This window comes from Lampris incognitus, chromosome 2 (assembly GCF_029633865.1).
Source record: "Lampris incognitus isolate fLamInc1 chromosome 2, fLamInc1.hap2, whole genome shotgun sequence".
NCBI classification, from domain to species: Eukaryota; Metazoa; Chordata; class Actinopteri; order Lampriformes; family Lampridae; genus Lampris; species Lampris incognitus.
Window position 1 is genome coordinate 84,673,050 of NC_079212.1, and position 18,346 is coordinate 84,691,395.

Consider the following 18,346-nt stretch of genomic DNA (forward strand, 5'->3'; position numbering starts at 1 on the left):
AGATTGCTCGTCACTGCAACACGAGGCAGTAGTGACTTGCGTACTGCTGACTGCACAATGGTGGAAGGGGCCTCAGATCCCAGTGAAGAAAATGTGGCTGGAGTTCATGATGGGAGATACATGGTATGATGGCAAGGCTGTGTGGGAAGAAGGGGGGCCCTGGCGTGATTTGGGATGAGTTCTGCTCCCATGTGTTCCAGCAGAGGGAGAGTGTTCATCTCGATCTAAAGCGTCAGAAGATGACGTAAAGGCTGCGTGATGTTACTGTAGTCGGTACATAGACAGGTAGGACAACTACAGTGGAACTTCTGGAAATGACATTGCAGTTAAAAGTACCACCGGCGGTGCTGTGTGTCTGAAAGCCATCTCGCCGTGTAGAAATGTGAAAATGACAACGGCTTAAATAACAAAAACTAGGTTGGCAAAAATATGAGCGTGCATGGAGTTATTATATTTTTCCTGCACATTGTTATACAGTGATATGAGACGTGGATACCTGACTGAAAGGATGAAAAAAGCGGTTTGATACTGGGGGACACCGGGCAGAGACACCCTGCACAGGACTGTGTTGCATGCTGACAAGCACTTACTAATTTCTCATTGAGAATCATGGCCAGGAACATTTACCATCAGCCACTCAGGAAACTAAACTTCACTACATAGTATTGGGCATGGGCGGCATGGTGGCGCGGTGGCTAACACGCTTGCCTCACAGCAAGAAGGCCTTGGGTTCGAGCCCTGGGGTAGTCAAACCTTGGGGGTCGTCCCGGGTCGTCCTCTGTGTGGAGTTTGCATGTTCTCCCCGTGTCTGTGTGGGTTTCCTCCGGGTGCTCCGGTTTCCTCCCACAGTCCAAAGACATGTATGTCAGGTGGATCTGCCGTACTACATTGTCCCTAGGTGTTTGTGGGTGTGCGTGTGTGTGTGCGTGGGTGTGCATGTCTCGGCCTTGTGTGATGGCCTGGTGGCCTGTCCAGGGTGTCTCCCTGCCTGCTGCCCAATGACTGCCGCGATAGGCTGCAGCATCCCCGCCACCCGAGTTGGGCTAGACGGCTTGGATGATGGGTGGACATGTATTGGTTTCACTGATGATGTAGGGCATTCATTTCACTTCGTTTGTTTAAATATCTTTAGGGAGAGATGAAAAAACACACCCTCGCCTCCTGTCATTTCACTGTGGTCTGGGTAGGTCGTACGCTGGGAGATTGTCAGCATTTGGTTTCATGAAATAAGGTCCATCTCTAAGCCAGCATTTCACTGTAAAAACAGGTCCCGTCCACGTGTCATTACGCATGCAAGTCAGCCTCTCTCATCTTCGGTGCTTTGACGCTGTCGAACCTTCACCATGGCAACCAGAGGTAGCAAAACATGAGCATCGCCTCCCTGTGGTATGTTGGTAACCTGGAGGACATAGGACATTATGATGGGAATAACGGAACAGATGATACGGTCTGGACACGCTGTTCTTTCCCTGGGAAGCTCTCCACACTCAACACGAGGAACTTACTGAAATGGGATTCAACTTTCTTTCTTTCTTTTACATTTTTTAATAACTGCCAAAAAAACCAGATGATGCAAAGAAAATGACATTTGGAAGTCTTGTAAAGTCCACCCTGTCACATGGGAGGAAAGGGGTGATTAGATGTACCTGGTGATATTCAGACAGGATGTTGTGCATGTCCTCCACTTCTTCACTGGAGATCTCTTTCAGCAGCAGCGTGCAGTTGGATGACGTCATCAGGAGAGCCACTCCTTGGCCCTCCCCGTCTTTAACTGGGGGACTGTGGGCCAGAGACGCCTGTTGGTGAGAACATGGCCTGTGTGACGTCATCAGGTAGAACGAGTGCGGTCCAGCTACCTACCACACACAGTCATGGTGACGTCTTCAACACGTGTTACCGCCTCACTCTCCCCGTGAAGCACGAGCGCCGTCACGCTGTTGTCGGGGGTGATCATTCTCACAAATGTAGCCGCGTGATTTGCTGCTGGGACAAAGACTCCAGTTTACTTCCTGTGGCACCCGGCCATGCTCTGAACGTTAGCGAAGGCCCTGTTCGTTGCTAAGGCAACGAATTAATGTAAATGTAGTGCCAGAGTGACGAGGTTACCACATGCCGTTTGATTCCCGAGAGGCCTGCTTGCTCGTCTGTCAGGCTCCATGTGGACGACTGGACGCTGCTGTTCGCTGCTCCTCCCACAGTTTGAGTCCCACTCCCACAGTCTCAGTCCCCCTCCCACAGCCTGAGTCCCCCTCCCACTGCCAGTCCCCCTCCCACAGCCTGAGTCACCCTCCCACTGCCTGAGTCCCCCTCCCACAGCCTGAGTCCCCCTCCCACAGTCTCAGTCCTCCTCCCACTGCCAGTCTCCAACCCACAGCCTGAGTCCCCCTCTCACTGCCAGTCCCCCTCCCACAGCCTGAGTCCCCCTCCCACAGTCTCAGTCCTCCTCCCACTGCCAGTCCCCCTCCCACTGCCAGTCCCCCTCCCACAGCCGTCCCCCTCCCACAGCCTGAGTCCCCCTCCCACTGCCAGTCCCCGTCCCACAGTCTCAGTCCTCCTCCCACAGTTTGAGTCCCACTCCCACAGTCTCAGTCCCCCTCCCACAGCCTGAGTCCCCCTCCCACAGCCTGAGTCCCCCTCCCACAGTCTCAGTCCTCCTCCCACTGCCAGTCCCCCTCCCACTGCCTGAGTCCCCCTCCCACAGCCTGAGTCCCCCTCCCACAGTCTCAGTCCTCCTCTCACTGCCAGTCTCCAACCCACAGCCTGAGTCCCCCTCCCACTGCCAGTCCCCCTCCCACAGCCTGAGTCCCCCTCCCACAGTCTCAGTCCTCCTCCCACTGCCAGTCCCCCTCCCACAGCCATCCCCCTCCCACTGCGTCCCCCTCCCACAGTCTCAGTCCTCCTCCCACTGCCAGTCTCCAACCCACAGCCTGAGTCCCCCTCTCACTGCCAGTCCCCCTCCCACAGCCTGAGTCCCCCTCCCACAGTCTCAGTCCTCCTCCCACTGCCAGTCCCCCTCCCACTGCCAGTCCCCCTCCCACAGCCGTCCCCCTCCCACAGCCTGAGTCCCCCTCCCACTGCCAGTCCCCGTCCCACAGTCTCAGTCCTCCTCCCACAGTTTGAGTCCCACTCCCACAGTCTCAGTCCCCCTCCCACAGCCTGAGTCCCCCTCCCACAGCCTGAGTCCCCCTCCCACAGTCTCAGTCCTCCTCCCACTGCCAGTCCCCCTCCCACTGCCTGAGTCCCCCTCCCACAGCCTGAGTCCCCCTCCCACAGTCTCAGTCCTCCTCTCACTGCCAGTCTCCAACCCACAGCCTGAGTCCCCCTCCCACTGCCAGTCCCCCTCCCACAGCCTGAGTCCCCCTCCCACAGTCTCAGTCCTCCTCCCACTGCCAGTCCCCCTCCCACAGCCATCCCCCTCCCACTGCGTCCCCTTCCCACAGCCTGAGTCCCCCTCCCACTGCCAGTCCCCCTCCCACAACCTGAGTCCCCCTCCCACTGCCAGTCCCCCTCCCAGAGCCGTCCCCCTCCCACAGCCTGAGTCCCCCTCCCACTGCCAGTCCCCCTCCCACAGCCGTCCCCCTCCCACAGCTTGAGTCCCCCTCCCACTGCCAGTTCCCCTCCCACAACCTGAGTCCCCCTCCCACTGCCAGTCCCCCTCCCACAGCTGTCCCCCTCCCACTGCCAGTCCCCGTCCCACAGTCTCAGTCCCCCCCCACAGTTTGAGCCCCCCTCCCACAGTCTCAGCCCCCCTCCCACACTCTATGGTCTGCAGAGTCTACAGTGACCCCTTCCCCATCCCTTTACATGCTCCTCTGTCTTTATCAAGTCAAGTGAAGTCAGTTTTATTTGTACAGTCCAATCACTACACACTTTTTACAAGTTTAACTCCCTCGCAACGGAGAAAACACACTTCCAACACTTACATACTTCCAACACTTACACATAATTGTGGAGCAGTTGGACAAGGTGAACAATAACCTTCCACTATATCATTATATATATATATATATATATATATATATATATATATATATATATATATATATATACAGTGCACCTGGACAGTATTCACACCCCTTTGCTTTCCCCACATTTTGTTATGTTACAGCCTTATTCCAAAATGGATTAAATTCCTCTTTTTTTTCTCATATCTACACACAATACCCCATAATGACAAAGTGAAAAAGGTTTTGTAGAAATTTCTGAAATTTATTAAAAATAAAAAACTGAAATATTGCATGTACATAAGTATTCACACCCTTTGCTATGACACTCAAAATTGAGCTCAGGTTCATCCTGTTTCCACTGATCATCCTTGAGATGTTTCTACATCTTGATTGGAGTCCACTTCTAGTAAATTCAATTGATCGGACATGTTTTGGAAAGGCACACACCTGTCTATATAAGGTCCCACTGTTGACAGTGCATGTCAGAGCAGAAACCAAGCCATGAAGTCAAAGGAATTGTCTGTGGACCTCCGAGACAGGATTGTATCCAGGCACAGATCTGGGGAAGGGTACAAAAAAATGTCTACAGCTTTGAAGGTCCCGAAGAGCACAGTGGTCTCCATCATTCATAAATGGAAGAAGTTTGGATCCACCAGCACTCTTCCTAGAGCTGGCCGCCCAGCCAAACTGAGCAATCGGGGGAGAAGGGCCTTGGTCAGGGAGGTGACCAAGAACCCGATCGTCACTCTGACAGAGCTCCAGCGTTCCTTGGTGGAGATGGGAGAACCTTCCAGAAGGACAACCATCTCTGTAGCACTCCACCAGTCAGGCCTTTATGGTAGAGTGGCCAGACGGAAGCCTCTGCTCAGTAAAAGGCACATGACAGCCCGCTTGGAGTTTGCCAGAAAGCACCTAAAGGACTCTCAGACCATGAGAAACAAGATTCTCTGGTCTGATGAAACCAAGATTGAACTCTGGCCTGAATGCCAAATGTCACGTTAGGAGGAAACCAGGCAGCTCTCATCACCTTGCTAATACCATCCCTACAGTGAAGCATGATGGTGGCAGCATCATGCTGTGGGGATGCTCTACAGCGGCAGGAACTGGGACACTAGTCAGGATCGAGGGAAAGATGAATGGAGCAAAGTACAGAGAGATCCTTGATGAAAACCTGCTCCAGAGCACTCAGGACCTCAGACTGGGGCGAAGGTTTACCTTTCAACACGACAACGACCCTAAGCACACAGCCAAGACAACGAAGGAGTGGCTTCAGGACAAGTCTGTGAATGTCCTTGAGTGGCCCAGCCAGAGCCCAGACTTGAACCCCATTGAACATCTCTGGAAAGACCTGAAAATAGCTGTGCAGCGATGCTCCCCATCTAACCTTACAGAGCTCGAGAGGATCTGCAGAGAAGAATGGGAGAAATACCCCAAATATAGGGGTGCCAAGCTTGTAGCTTCATACCCAAGAAGACTTGAGGCTGTAATCGCTGCCAAGGGTGCCTCAACCCAGTACTGAGTAAAGGGTGTGAATACTTATGTACATGCAATATTTCAGCATTTTATTTTTAATAAATTTGCAAAAATTTCTACAAAACCTTTTTCGCTTTGTCATTATGGGGTATTGTGTGTAGATTGATGAGAAAAAAAAGGAATTTAATCCATTTTGGAATAAGGCTGTAACATAACAAAATGTGGGGAAAGTGATGGGGTGTGAATACTTTCCAGATGCACTGTATATATCTATCACAAGCCAGAGCATTCTTAGTGCCGGTCCCATGCCGGGATAAACGGGGAGGGTTTCGTCAGGAAGGGCATCCGGCATCAAATCTTTGCCAAATGAAATATGCGGATCATAATCAGATTTCCACTATGTCATTCTGCGAAAGAAAAAGGCCTCGATGGAGATAGGAAGGAAGACTAACCTCCTCAAACCTGATTTAGATCTGCAGGGAAACTCCTTCACTTTTTTTCCCCTTTTCATTTACAGCAGCAGACACTGTTATCGGAAGCAAGGCATGTTAGGCATCTTGGAGTAGTGGCCAGTGAAAACGCCTCAGCCCAGACAGCACCTCACGTAGGCCCATCAGCAACAGCCACCCGACAGGAGACGCCTTCAAAAACAGCGCGCGTGGTGAAGCAGGACACGAGGTCCCGGCGAAGCTGCATGTGACATGTAAGCCAACGTACAATGTGAGCGCTAAACCGCCATGCTGAGCTGAGCAGCAGACTGGAGTATGCATGTCACCCGACACATGCAAATACTATGCAAATATGGAGGGCACGTGTCCACACAAGCGGTCTAGTTGCACAACTTTAATTTGCACGAACAAATGTGGACAAGCACCAGAACTTAAAAAAAATACGTGGTTCAGCTGCCTGGAGAAGTTAAAACTGTCTTTATACAACTTAGAATTAAATATTGGTCAAACCGGGCGGCACGGTGGCGCAGTGGTTAGGTGTGGCCACCTCACAGCAAAGAAGGTCCTGGGTTCGAACCTTGGAGTTTTTTGTTTTTTTGCTTTTGATATACTTTATTGATCCCCGTGTGGATATTATGCTCTGCCTTTAACCATCTTAGCTGTGTAGCTAGCAGCAGCGAGCAGCCACCGTGCGGCACCCAGGGACCAACTCCAGTTGGTCTTGCCATGCCTTGCTCAGGGGCACAGACAGGAGTATTAACCCTAACATGCATGTCTTTTTGATGGTGGGGGGAACTGGAGTACCTGGAGAAAACCCACCGCAGACACGGTGAGAACATCCAAACGCCACACAGAAAGGATCTGAAATGACCCCCCAAGGTTGGACACCTCCAGGGTTCGAACCCAGGACCTTCTTGCTGTGAGGCGACAGCGCTAACAACTGCGCCACCATGCCAGCATGCCGTCCACCCTGTGATGGCCTGGCGGCCTGTCCAGGGTGTCTCCCCACCTGCTGCCCAGTGACTGCTGGGATAGGCTGCAGAATCCCCGCGAACCTGTGTGAGGATAAGCGGTTAGGATAAAGGATGGATGGATGGATGGATGGATGGATGGATGGATGGATGGATGGATCTAGGTAAAAAGTCAGGGAAAGCCAAAGAAATGAACCTGGATTCAGTCTGTTCCTCTGTGTTCTCTGTGTTGGGGTGCTAACAGCCACAGTGTGGCCCAGATCTTCCCACCTCTGACCTCTCTGATCTTAAGCATCGTGGATTAGAGGTCCAAGTACAAAGTTCTCTACTCATGTATTAAAGCTGAATTGTTTTTCAAATACCATTATTCCATCCATCCATCCATTATCTGAACCGCTTATCCTGCTCTCAGGGTCGCGGGGATGCTGGAGCCTATCCCAGCAGTCATTCACTGGGTGGCAGGCGGGGAGACACCCTGGACAGGCTGCCAGGCCAACACACACACACACACACACACACACACACACACACACACACACACACACACACACACACACACACACACACACACACACACACCTAGGGACAATGTAGTATGGCCGAGTCACCTGTCCTACATGTCTTTGGACTGTGGGAGGAAACCGGAGCCCCCGGAGGAAACCCACGCAGACATGGGGAGACCATGCAAACTCCACACAGAGGACGACCCGGGACGACCCCCAAGGTTGGACTACCCCGGGGCTCGAACCCAGGACCTTCTGCTGTGAGGCAACCACACTAACCACTGTGCTACTGTGCCTCCAGACCGTTATTTATCCTGGGGATGACTTTCATCAACAACATGGAGATATTCTCTCATTCAACAACTTAACAACTTAACAACAAAAGAAAATAGTAGAAAGCAGAAGATGTGTTTTGTGGGGATTCAGACCTGGTAGTCCTGCTCCTGGATTCCAAAGCGCTCTCGGAGGTTTCTGAAGACCTGAGGACAGTACTCTTTGAACTTGAACTGTCCTGGGAGATTCTCTCTGAGGGAGGAAGTACGCAGAGTTTAGGACGTGGAAAGCAGGATAAAGGGATCTGGTCTCTTCTTCTGTGGTGTTTCGAACATAGCGTGTTATCAGTGATGCTTTGCTTAAATGAAGACTATTAATGAAGATTTGAGCTACATGGTACACATCCATGCATAAGGATGCCCACCCTTAATGGCAGACCCCAGGAAGCAGTTCCTGTCATGCCTACGCCCCCTGCATGTGACTTGGTTCTGAAAAGATGTGCCCATTTAGGTCTTTTTGAGCCATTAAAGCTGAAACCAGAGGTTCTTGTGTCAACGCTGCTTTTCTAAAACTTGTCAGCCATTGCATCAGAATATGTCACCCAGCTGCTTTTAAAATAACCCCCCCCAATATGCCATTATCTAGCAATGCTCCTCATTATAAAGTTGTTTTGTGACTATAAGAGCGTTACGTTACTCAGTGGAAAACATGTTTTCAGCAGCTGATAATAAAATGAACTCCCTTTCTGACTGCTTCTATTCTTGCCATGCAGTGTTTTTTGCCTCTTCTTTCATCTGTTTTGTTGCTAAAGCATGAGAAGGGAAGTGGAGGTTGTTTGATGGGTCGTGATAGGGAGGTACTATCATCCCTCAACAGTTACACCTGCTACAAGTCGCAGTGCAGACACCTCATGGGAGAAAGGTTGTCCTTGTTAACCGTGTTTCTACCTGAGGAGAGCATGTTTTTCATTGTTCCTAGATCCGTGTGTGACCTTTAGCGGCGCCTGGATTCCTGGGTGGATTAAGGGATTGTTGAAATCCCCTAGGACTCACTGAGACCTTCAAGTTTCCCTTCTGTAACCAAGTTACGACACTCTGCAGGTCACAGCTCACATGCACCACAATATACACAGTGCATGCAGATGTGGCACAACAAAACATCTGGTGTCAAACCTTCCACAGACCCACACTCATGTGATGGAGTTTTACTGTTCACAGCCACGCGGGTCATGCTACTGAGCTACGTCACGGCAGCTCGGCCTCCGTTGTGCTGGTGGGTGAATTTAACTAGTCCTGCACTGCTGCAGCGCGTCCATAACATTAAAGTAGTTGAGTATTTCTCACCGTCCGTTGCAACAAGCCACAGAGATCATATTTTGCACTAGATTATCATTTTGATCTTAAATATGTACTATTCGTATATCATTATTCATATCCCAGGGGATTTAGCAGTTATTAGTCAAACCTCATAACTGTGTTGTGAGATGGTGGTACAAACAGACTCACACACTTCGGCTATGTGGTTTGATTCTCACGTTTTTCTTCTGATCTGTTTGACTTGTCTGATGTCTAAATCATGATTTCCCTTTTATTGTTGTTGTTAATACCATTCCCATCATTGTTAATAGTACAGTAGGAGGGAGGAGGGACAGTGTAGTTTGTTTCTCTGTGCACCTCCACACCAGTTTGCAAAGGTGTTGACTGGAAACGTTGGTCGTCAACACAGATGAGAGTTCCCACCCTGTTATTCATTTACGTGTAATGTCAAGAAATGTGTTATTAAGAACCAACAGTGTCAACACTGATGCTACTCACACACACCTCTAACATGTTGTTTAGCTGTGCTGTACGTTAGCTGTGTGGTATGTCTGCTTATATATATATATATATATATATATATATATATATATATATATATATATATATATATATATATATATATATATGTAATCTTTGTTATATTTTTCTACATTATTTGTATATTCTGTATATATTTCTACCCAGGCTCACGTCAGTTCGTACAATAGTCACGTTTAATATATTGATTTCGTGTGCGTGGACACGAATTTTCATCTTCTTCTTTTTGTGATGCTTCGCACGACTTTCAAACTCGCTGAGGATCATGGGTAGGCTAACGTAGCCTTCCGCTACTGTAACTGGCCAAAACAAGTGTGATTTCTCAGAATCGAAGGAGAAATAATGAAAACGGATGGGCGTCACGCTAGCCTGTCATATTGTTGAGGTATCAGGGACACGGTCGTGTTTTGGTGTTGAGAAATGTTAAAGATGTCTTTAAAATCCACAGGTCGATATGAGACGGATCCTGTCCGGCCCGCCCACCGGACTGATAACATTAAAATAAAGAAATAAAAACAAGGACAAAATGTCGTGATTAACGGTTAGGGTTAGGTTTAGTTTCAATAGCGGAAGGCTACGTTAGCCTACCCATGATCCTCGGCGAGTTTGAAGGTCGTGCTGTGGGTCACGAAAAAATGAACATTCGCGTCCGTGTATATGTAAATGTCGTGACTATTTCACGAACTGCCGTGAGGGTTCTTGTTTGTTTGCTGTTGTTGTTCTTGTATTGCATAATACATATGTTGTATGTTTATTATTTTTATTTTTTATTTTTATTTATTAATTTATTGTACTATTTTATTATCCTAGGATGCCTAACAACATCAGGCAAAGGGACTGCCGCAGGAAACTGGCCTCTTAGCTAACTCAGTACACATTTGTTTTGAATGGTGATTAAGGTACATTGTCCCTTCCCAAATAAACGTTTAAAAAACTTAATTATGCAATTATGCAATAATTATGCAATTATGTAATAATTATGCAATTATGTAATAATGGTATCTTAATTATGCGGTTATACAATCTTAATGACCTTAACCTTAATTATTATCTTAATTGTGGAATTATGCAATTGGCAGCATGCGCGTTTAAAGAAGTAACAGTTTTGCAGAAAAATAGATAAATAAATAAAGCAAGTGGAGGAAGCAATACTTGTTGAAGAGGTGGTTGTTGACTTTGAGCTTGCTGTAGGCTCTGAAGTCATCTGGAAGCAGCATGACAGGGACGGGCACCTGGCTGAGGTCGTTCATCTGCAGATCATCCATATGTACAGTCAAGTCTGATGCACACACACACACACACACACACACACACACACACACACACACACACACACACACACACACACACACACACACACACACACACACACACACACACACAGACCTACCGAGTGACTGACTCCCCACATGAGCGCGCTCAGCACGGAGTCACTGGCTCGGAACACCTCCACCTTCTGCTGCACGAACTGTTTCTTCTTGGTCTTCCTTTTGGGGGCCAGGACAGTGAGCGGGTTCGAGGAGGCGGGGGGTGAAGCCATCCCTCCGGTCGCCTGGGAGTGTTGGAGGCTCAGCTCGGTGATGGAGAGACGGAGAGATGCTGCGGGCGGCGCTCCTGAGTCACCCCAAGTTCCTCCGCACCACATACGTGTTCATCAGAACAGGAAGTCTTGGGGGGGGGGGGAAAGAGAGGAAGCACGCTGCGGCCAGGGTGACCACACACCATGCAAACAGATCAGATTTATTTTGTCCACTTTTTATACGTTACCTACGCCGGAAGGTGGGAAACGTTCAACAACAGACGTATCAGGCTGAACTTAATATCCTGCCTGCAGTGACACTTTTGGCCACTAGTGGGCACCACCGTTTATTTGAAATGAGTCCTCCAGGGAGGGAAGGTGAAAATCTACACCCTGTGGTACAGCAAACCATTTTATCGTGTATTCATATTAAGGCAGCAGTCACTAAGAACAAGACACCAGTACAGATTATGTTAAACACTAGTCACTAGTGTGACTGTCACTACACTCACTAGGAGCTAAAGGAGAGAGCATGAACACTAGCTAATGTGATTATCACTAGTACCCTTTCTCTTTTACTACCAATTCAGTAAACAATAAACTATAGACTGGTTCTTTTATTCTAGTTACTAGTAGCTACTTTAAAAGCACTAGTCACTGTTATAGTCTCACTAGGAAATACCAACGTGCTTAACAATGTAACCTTATGAGGCGGGCATCACATATCAGATGTCAACTTTTTATTCACCACTAGTCACTATCTAAATAGCACCAGCTGTTAAGCCAGCTCTACTAGTCGTTAGACATTATCATTATACAGTATACATTATCATTATACATTATATACTATACATGGTAAATTATACATTGTACATTATTGTGGCGAACGTAGAAGCAACGACAAAGATAACTTTGCAGCCCCTTTATTGAACTCACACAGAACTTACAGAAATGTGACACAATACATGGTGGTCATCTACTCGAACAACAAAGTTGTTCAGGGTTTCAGTACCAAGGTTACACAACACAACAGAATGACAACTACAATTACACCAAAACAAATAGTAATCACATAAACACATAAAACCACATAAAACACTTACAAAACATTTCATAACAACTGACAATCTGCACGCAGTGCCTGATGGGTAAAACAGGACAATTGGCACAATTCTGACGGGGTAGCAACTTCGCTACATTATCATTATACATTATACAATATCATTGTAAAATATACATTATCATTATACAGTTGTCGTTGTACATCATGATTATACTTAACATTATACACGTCTGCATAGGCTAGCAGCTAGCTTAGCCTGCCCCACTATCGCGTCCTGTCAGACCGTGCGCAGCTCCGGTCAGGGCCGTGGTTCCTGGGCCCAAAGGATGCGGCAGATCAGGCTCCCTCAGCCGATCCAACGCCAGCCCTCCCAGCCAAACATCTTCGACACACCTCCCCGCACTCCACACGACGGCACTAAAAACAGAGTCAAGGCCAGGCGAGGCCGCCGCCAGACTGCTAGTCTGCATGGGCTAGCTGTTAGCTTAGCCTGCCCCGCTTCCCCGCCCTGTCAGACCGCCCTCGGTGCTTCTTCTTCGGGCGCAACTCCAGGCAGGGCCGTGGTCCCTGGGCCCACAGGACGCGGCAGATCAAGCCCTGCCGGCCGATCCAGTGCCAGCTCTCCCAGCCATCAAACCAAGACAAACTTAGATGGAGACTTGGACAAAGACACTGCATGGACGCTACTGGGTGAGGCCGCCGCAAACGTGAATTTGCGCCGCCATCTTCCCACAACTGGAGCGGAAGCGGTGAAAATGATGTCACATTCTCCATTTAAACTGAGAGATGAACGCTGCGCCTTCTCACCTGCTTCTTTCTGAAGAAACCGTGTTTATCACAGATGAGTAGGTAAAAACTGGAGCGAATTCGGGGGGCAGCCTGGGAACCGCCGCAGCCGGGACGCGAAACCGGGTCTCCCGCAGCACGGGCGACTACGTTAACCCGTCGACTAGAGAGTCTGACCCGTTAGCCAAGGGCTAGCAAGTCTAGTCCTCTGTGATCGTTGCACTACCCCCCTTACCCTTTCGGGAGGCGTGTCCCCGCGCTTCAGCATACCAGCTCCCTCACGCCCCTGGGCCTGGGCGCACGCGCTTCCGATGGACTCACGGTCTCACCATCCCACTTCTGGGACCAATGTAGCGAATTCGGGAGGGGGCGGCAGTTGGGAATCGCCGCAGCCGGGACGCGAACCCGGGTCGGACCCTTTAGTCGACTGGTTAACGTAGTCGCCCGTGGGGTGGGAGACCTGGGTTCGCGTCCTGGCTCCGATGGTTCCCAGGCTGCCCACCCCCCGAATTCGCTACATTGGTGTCAGAAGTGGGATGGTGAGACCCGGGTTCGCGTCCCGGCTGCGGCGGTTCCTGACTGCCCACCGAATCGTTACAATATCATGATGTGATTGAATCAACTGGGAATCAAGATCTTTGATAAGACTGTTAAGCAGTCTACGACATGGAGCCTGGTCAGAGAGAGACAAGAGATTCTCAGGTTTCAGGTGACCAATCCCAGACCTGATTTTAGGTCAGTCATTTATTGATTTTTTGAATTATTGCAATCATCACGTGCAGAAGATTTTTACCATGTCAGTATCCCGACGAGGTGCAGGTCTGGGCTCCAATACAGAAAACAAAAACACCTTTTACTGAGTAGTTAAGTATTAATTGGTTAATTATAACAATAATTCTTGAAAATATTCGGGATCAACAACATTGTTAGCTTATTTTTTGACAGAGTACTTATTCGCATTGATAAAATGGGTGATTATTTAACACAGAGTCTGATAAAGACCCAGTAACAAGAATCCAGATGAAACCCCTCTGCTTTTATGAGCCACAGAATTTAAGATAATATAAGATGCTTTACTTGGTGCAAGTATCATTTCACTGATTATCTGGAAATGTCTTGGACAGGAGAAAAATGCTACAGAAATATTATTTTCCCCAAGGACTTCGTTTATGACAATCTTTATCTCTTCTTGGCTCCTCTTCATCTTGGACTCAGAGTCGACATGCATTGGTCTGCTTGTTGCCTGCATGCTGGAACAATAAATTCACACGTTTGGTTCACCTGAAGACGAAATGCCTTAGTTTTTCTTAATTGGTGGTCTGCACTACTTAAGGACAAACATTAAGCAAGACTTCCTGGATCTTGTTTCTTGTACTTAAGGACAAATATTAAGCAAGACTTCCTGGATCTTGTTTCTTGTACTTAAGGACAAATATCAAGCAAGACTTCCTGGATCTTGTTTCTTGTACTTAAGGACAAATATTAAGCAAGACTTCCTGGATCTTGTTTCTTGTACTTAAGGACAAATATCAAGCAAGACTTCCTGGATCTTGTTTCTTGTACTTAAGGACAAATATCAAGCAAGACTTCCTGGATCTTGTGCTTTCACCTGCCCCACTAAAGAGCCCCTGACATATGAGCCATCAGAGTCGTGCAGCGCTTCCTTCTTCCATTGTAATCTTTATCACCCTTCAGACTACCACAAAGAGACTCTGTCACAATACCGGAAGAGCAGGGCGGCACGGCGGCCCAGAGGTAAGCGCTGTTGCCTCACAGCAGGAAGGACCTGGATTCGAACACAGGATGTCTCCCCGCCTGCCGCCCAATGACTGCTGGGATAGGCTCCCGCAACCCTGAGAGCAGGATAAGCGGTTCAGATATAATATATATATACCGTTTTTTTTTTGGAAACCGTCAACACAGATACAGGAAAAAAAAGTATATATATATATATATATATATATATATATATATATATATATATATATATATATATATATATATATATATATATATATATAGTAGCAAATTCGGGGGACAACACAACCACAGGTACTGCCGCGGCCGGGAAGCGGACCCGTAACGCCCGCACCGCAGGAGACATCGCTAACCGCTCGACTAAAGGGCCAGGCCCGCGAGCCAGTGGCCAGCGTGTCTACTTATCCATGCACGTTACAATATATATATATATATATATATATATATATAGAGAGAGAGAGAGAGAGAGAGAGAGAGAGAGAGAGAGAGAGAGAGAGAGAGAGAGAGAGAGAGAGAGAGAGAGAGAGAGAGAGAGAGAGAGAGAGAGAGAGAGGAAAAAAAGTTTAAGGCATAGCAGTACAGGCCTGTTTGGTGCGTGGCACACTCATCAACTGCTAATGTGGTTCAACAAAGGATCACACAGTTTGCGTTGCCCCGCGTCACGCCCCTAATTTCGGTTGGACAGCAACCAACCGGCAAGAGAAGGCGAGAGAATAAAAAAAGAAAATGTGTAGTATATTTGCAAACAATGGAATAAAAATTTCAATTGAGGCTAACAAAAACCAGACTGACTTCCTCGACATCTCATTAGACCTTAAAAATGGCACACATACACGAAGCTCAACAATATACTGCAATACATCCACAGAGAAAGCAATCTTCCGCCCTCCATTTTGAAAGATACCCCAGTGAGCATAAACAAGAGACTCTCATGTTTATCATCCAGCGAGGCCATCTTTAACGAAGCAGCCCCCCCCCCCCATACCAGGAAGCCTTACAGACATGTGGATATGACTTCAGACTTAAGTACAATCCACCACCAATTAGTGACAGCCAGCAACAACAACAACAAAAGCGCAGCAGAAGGCGGAACATCACCTGCTATAATTCACCCTACAGCGACACCGTGTGGCCTCTAATGTTGGAAAACAAAATTTCTAACTTTTGGATGAGTGCTTTACCCCAGACCATCAATTAAGGCAAATATTCAACATAAACACTTTCAAAATGAGCTACAGCTGCATTTCAGATGTTCAGCAGGTTATTTCATCCCACAACACAAGCATCACAGGCACAGACCCCCTCACCGCAACCAAGCACCTCCAACTGCAACTGCCGTGTTAAGGCATCGTGTCCTCTTGAGGGAAAATGCCAGACAGAGGGCGTCATCTCCCAGGTATCGGCGACAAGAGAAGACAACTGCAATGTGGACACTTACGGGGGATTAACAGAGGGACCTTTTAAAATGAGGTTTAACGCCCGTATGAGTAGCTTCAGAAATGAGCACGTGAAAAATGCAACGGCCTTAAGCCGCCACATTTGGTCATTGGTAGACAAGAATATCAGTTATTCTGTCTCATGGAAATGTCACGGTTCCTAGTGTGTTGTCCGTTTTCCTCCTTGTTGTCTGTGCTGCTGGTCCCTCCCCCTTCTGTCTGTCTGGAGGTTGGCCGGGAGCTGGGCTGGAGCTAATCACCTGCACACCTGTCTTCCATCAAGCTCATCAGCCACCTACTCTCCTGATCTATAAAACCTGGTTCATTCCAGATCGTCTGCTTACCTTTGTGGTATAGTTGCATTGGCTCCTTGTTTGCGTTTATCTCTGTGCCAGCCGTCTGCTCTTTGTACTCCCTTTCTGTGTTGTGACCATCAACTCCAGCTTCCAGTCCTGCTGTCTCCAGCCGTCCTGACCCAAGACCCAGCTCTGCCCTGCTAGACCAGCCTCCCATCCTCCTGCCTCGTCCTACCTGGTGTCTCTCCAACTCCCAACCTCCATCTTGGATTTCCATATGCCAGTGACACCATTCAGACCGGCAAGACCAGCGTCCTCTATTAAACCGTGTTCTTCTCACTATCTGCGAGTTCCTTGTCTGTATCAGTGGGTGCACAGAGAACACATTGACAAACGATCTGGCCACAAAATGGACACCTCAGACACAGTCAATGAATCTGTTTTTCTCCGTCAGTCAGTTTCTCAGCAAGGGACCCTGCTTGGTCAACATGAACTTCGTATTAGGACTCTTTTTGACCGAAACCTAAGCCAACAATTATCGCAACTTATTTTTCAAATTTCATCTCTACTCTCCATCCAGACAGCCGCCCTCTCTGTAGCCCCTGCTGCCTCAGCTTCAGTGGACCCTGAGCTCAAAGACTCCAGAGCCCCGGACCCAGAACCCTACTCAGGCCAGCCTAATCAGTGCAGAGGTTTTCTTTTTCAATGCTCCACTGTCTTCCAGTTAAAACCCGTCTCATTTGCATTGTATATTTGTGGCTTATTGAGAGGAAAGGCTTTAGGGCATTTTGAGTATTTAGTGATGCCTTTTGGCCTTACTAATGCCCCTGCATTTTTCCAGGCATTAATAAATTATGTACTCGGACTTCCTGAACAAATTTGTCTTTGTCTACCTGGATGACATTATCTTTTCCCAGACCTTAGAAGAGCACCAGGATCATGTGGGACAGGTTCTCCAACGCCTGCTGAAAAACAAGCTTTACGTCAAGACTGAGAAATGCCAGTTCCACGCAGACAGGGTCAGTTTTTTGGGGTTTATTATTGAGAAGGGTCAAGTGAAGACAGGTCCAGAAAAGGTGAGAGTGGTAGCAGAGTGGCCTGTTCCTGCGCATCGAAAACGGCTGCAAAGATTCCTTGGGTTCGCTAACTTCTATCGACGGTTCATAAAGAATTTCAGTACTGTGGTTGTACCTCCCCTGCAGTCTTGTTCCGGTGGTCCCCAGAGGCTGACTCCGCTTTCCTCCATTTGAAGCATCTTTTCACCACAGTCCCGGTCCTCCTTCACCCCGACCCGTCTCTGCAGTTCATCGTGGAGTTGGATGCATCTGAAGTTGGAGTGGGAGCTGTCCTCTCTCAACGCCGTGGTCCAGATAACAAGCTTCATCCCTGCGATTGTCACCAGCTGAGCAGAACTATGATAGGCAACAGGGAATTGCTGGTTGTTAAGATGGCTCTTGAGGAGTGGCGACACTGGCTGGAGGGCTCTTAACAGCCATTTATAGTATGGACCGATCACAAGAACTTGGCATGCATTCAATCTGCTAAAAGGTTAAACTCTCGACAAGCCAGATGGGTTTTATTCAATACCGGATTCAACTTCAAACTAACCTATCGTCCTGGATCTCGCAACATTAACTAGATGCTGTTAGGGTTTGTGGAAGACCCCAAGCGCACGACACCAGAAAGAGATGGGGTTAGCCGAAAACTGGCGTACTTTATTCCTTACGCGTACAAATAGTCAAACATCGGAAGGCAATGAGCAACACGGAAAAACGGAAAGTCCAAGGGGGAAAAAAACTCGCGGGTAATCCAAACGGGAACACGGCAGGATACTTCCACGGGGAAACTTTGCAAGGGAAAAACATGAACCAAGTACTGGGGTGAGTTCGGAGAGAAAAGAACCATGAGGGGAGAGTAGCCGCTACTGCGAGGAGGTTACAACACGAACTGACAACGGGCGCGTGGGAGGCCACCAAACTTAAGCCCAGCCCTGACGAGCCGATTGGCTGCCGGGGT

General features: G+C 48.3%; 1 protein-coding gene across 2 annotated transcripts in view; it reads right to left on the minus strand.

Annotated features, from left to right (window-relative positions):
* LOC130107843 (phosphatidylinositol 5-phosphate 4-kinase type-2 gamma-like) overlaps positions 1-11,012 on the minus strand; it is a 42,551-nt gene extending 31,539 nt beyond the window's left edge. Inside the window, exons 1-4 of one of the 2 annotated variants that reach the window (XM_056274618.1) lie at positions 10,863-11,012; positions 10,625-10,722; positions 7,772-7,868; positions 1,647-1,796 (exon numbers count right to left, since the gene is read on the minus strand). In XM_056274618.1, the coding sequence (XP_056130593.1) occupies positions 1,647-1,796; positions 7,772-7,868; positions 10,625-10,722; positions 10,863-11,012 (495 nt within the window). The remainder of the gene's footprint in view (positions 1-1,646; positions 1,797-7,771; positions 7,869-10,624; positions 10,723-10,862) is intronic. The other variant, XM_056274619.1, reaches the window with a different exon arrangement.
* Positions 11,013-18,346: the final 7,334 nt, after the last annotated feature.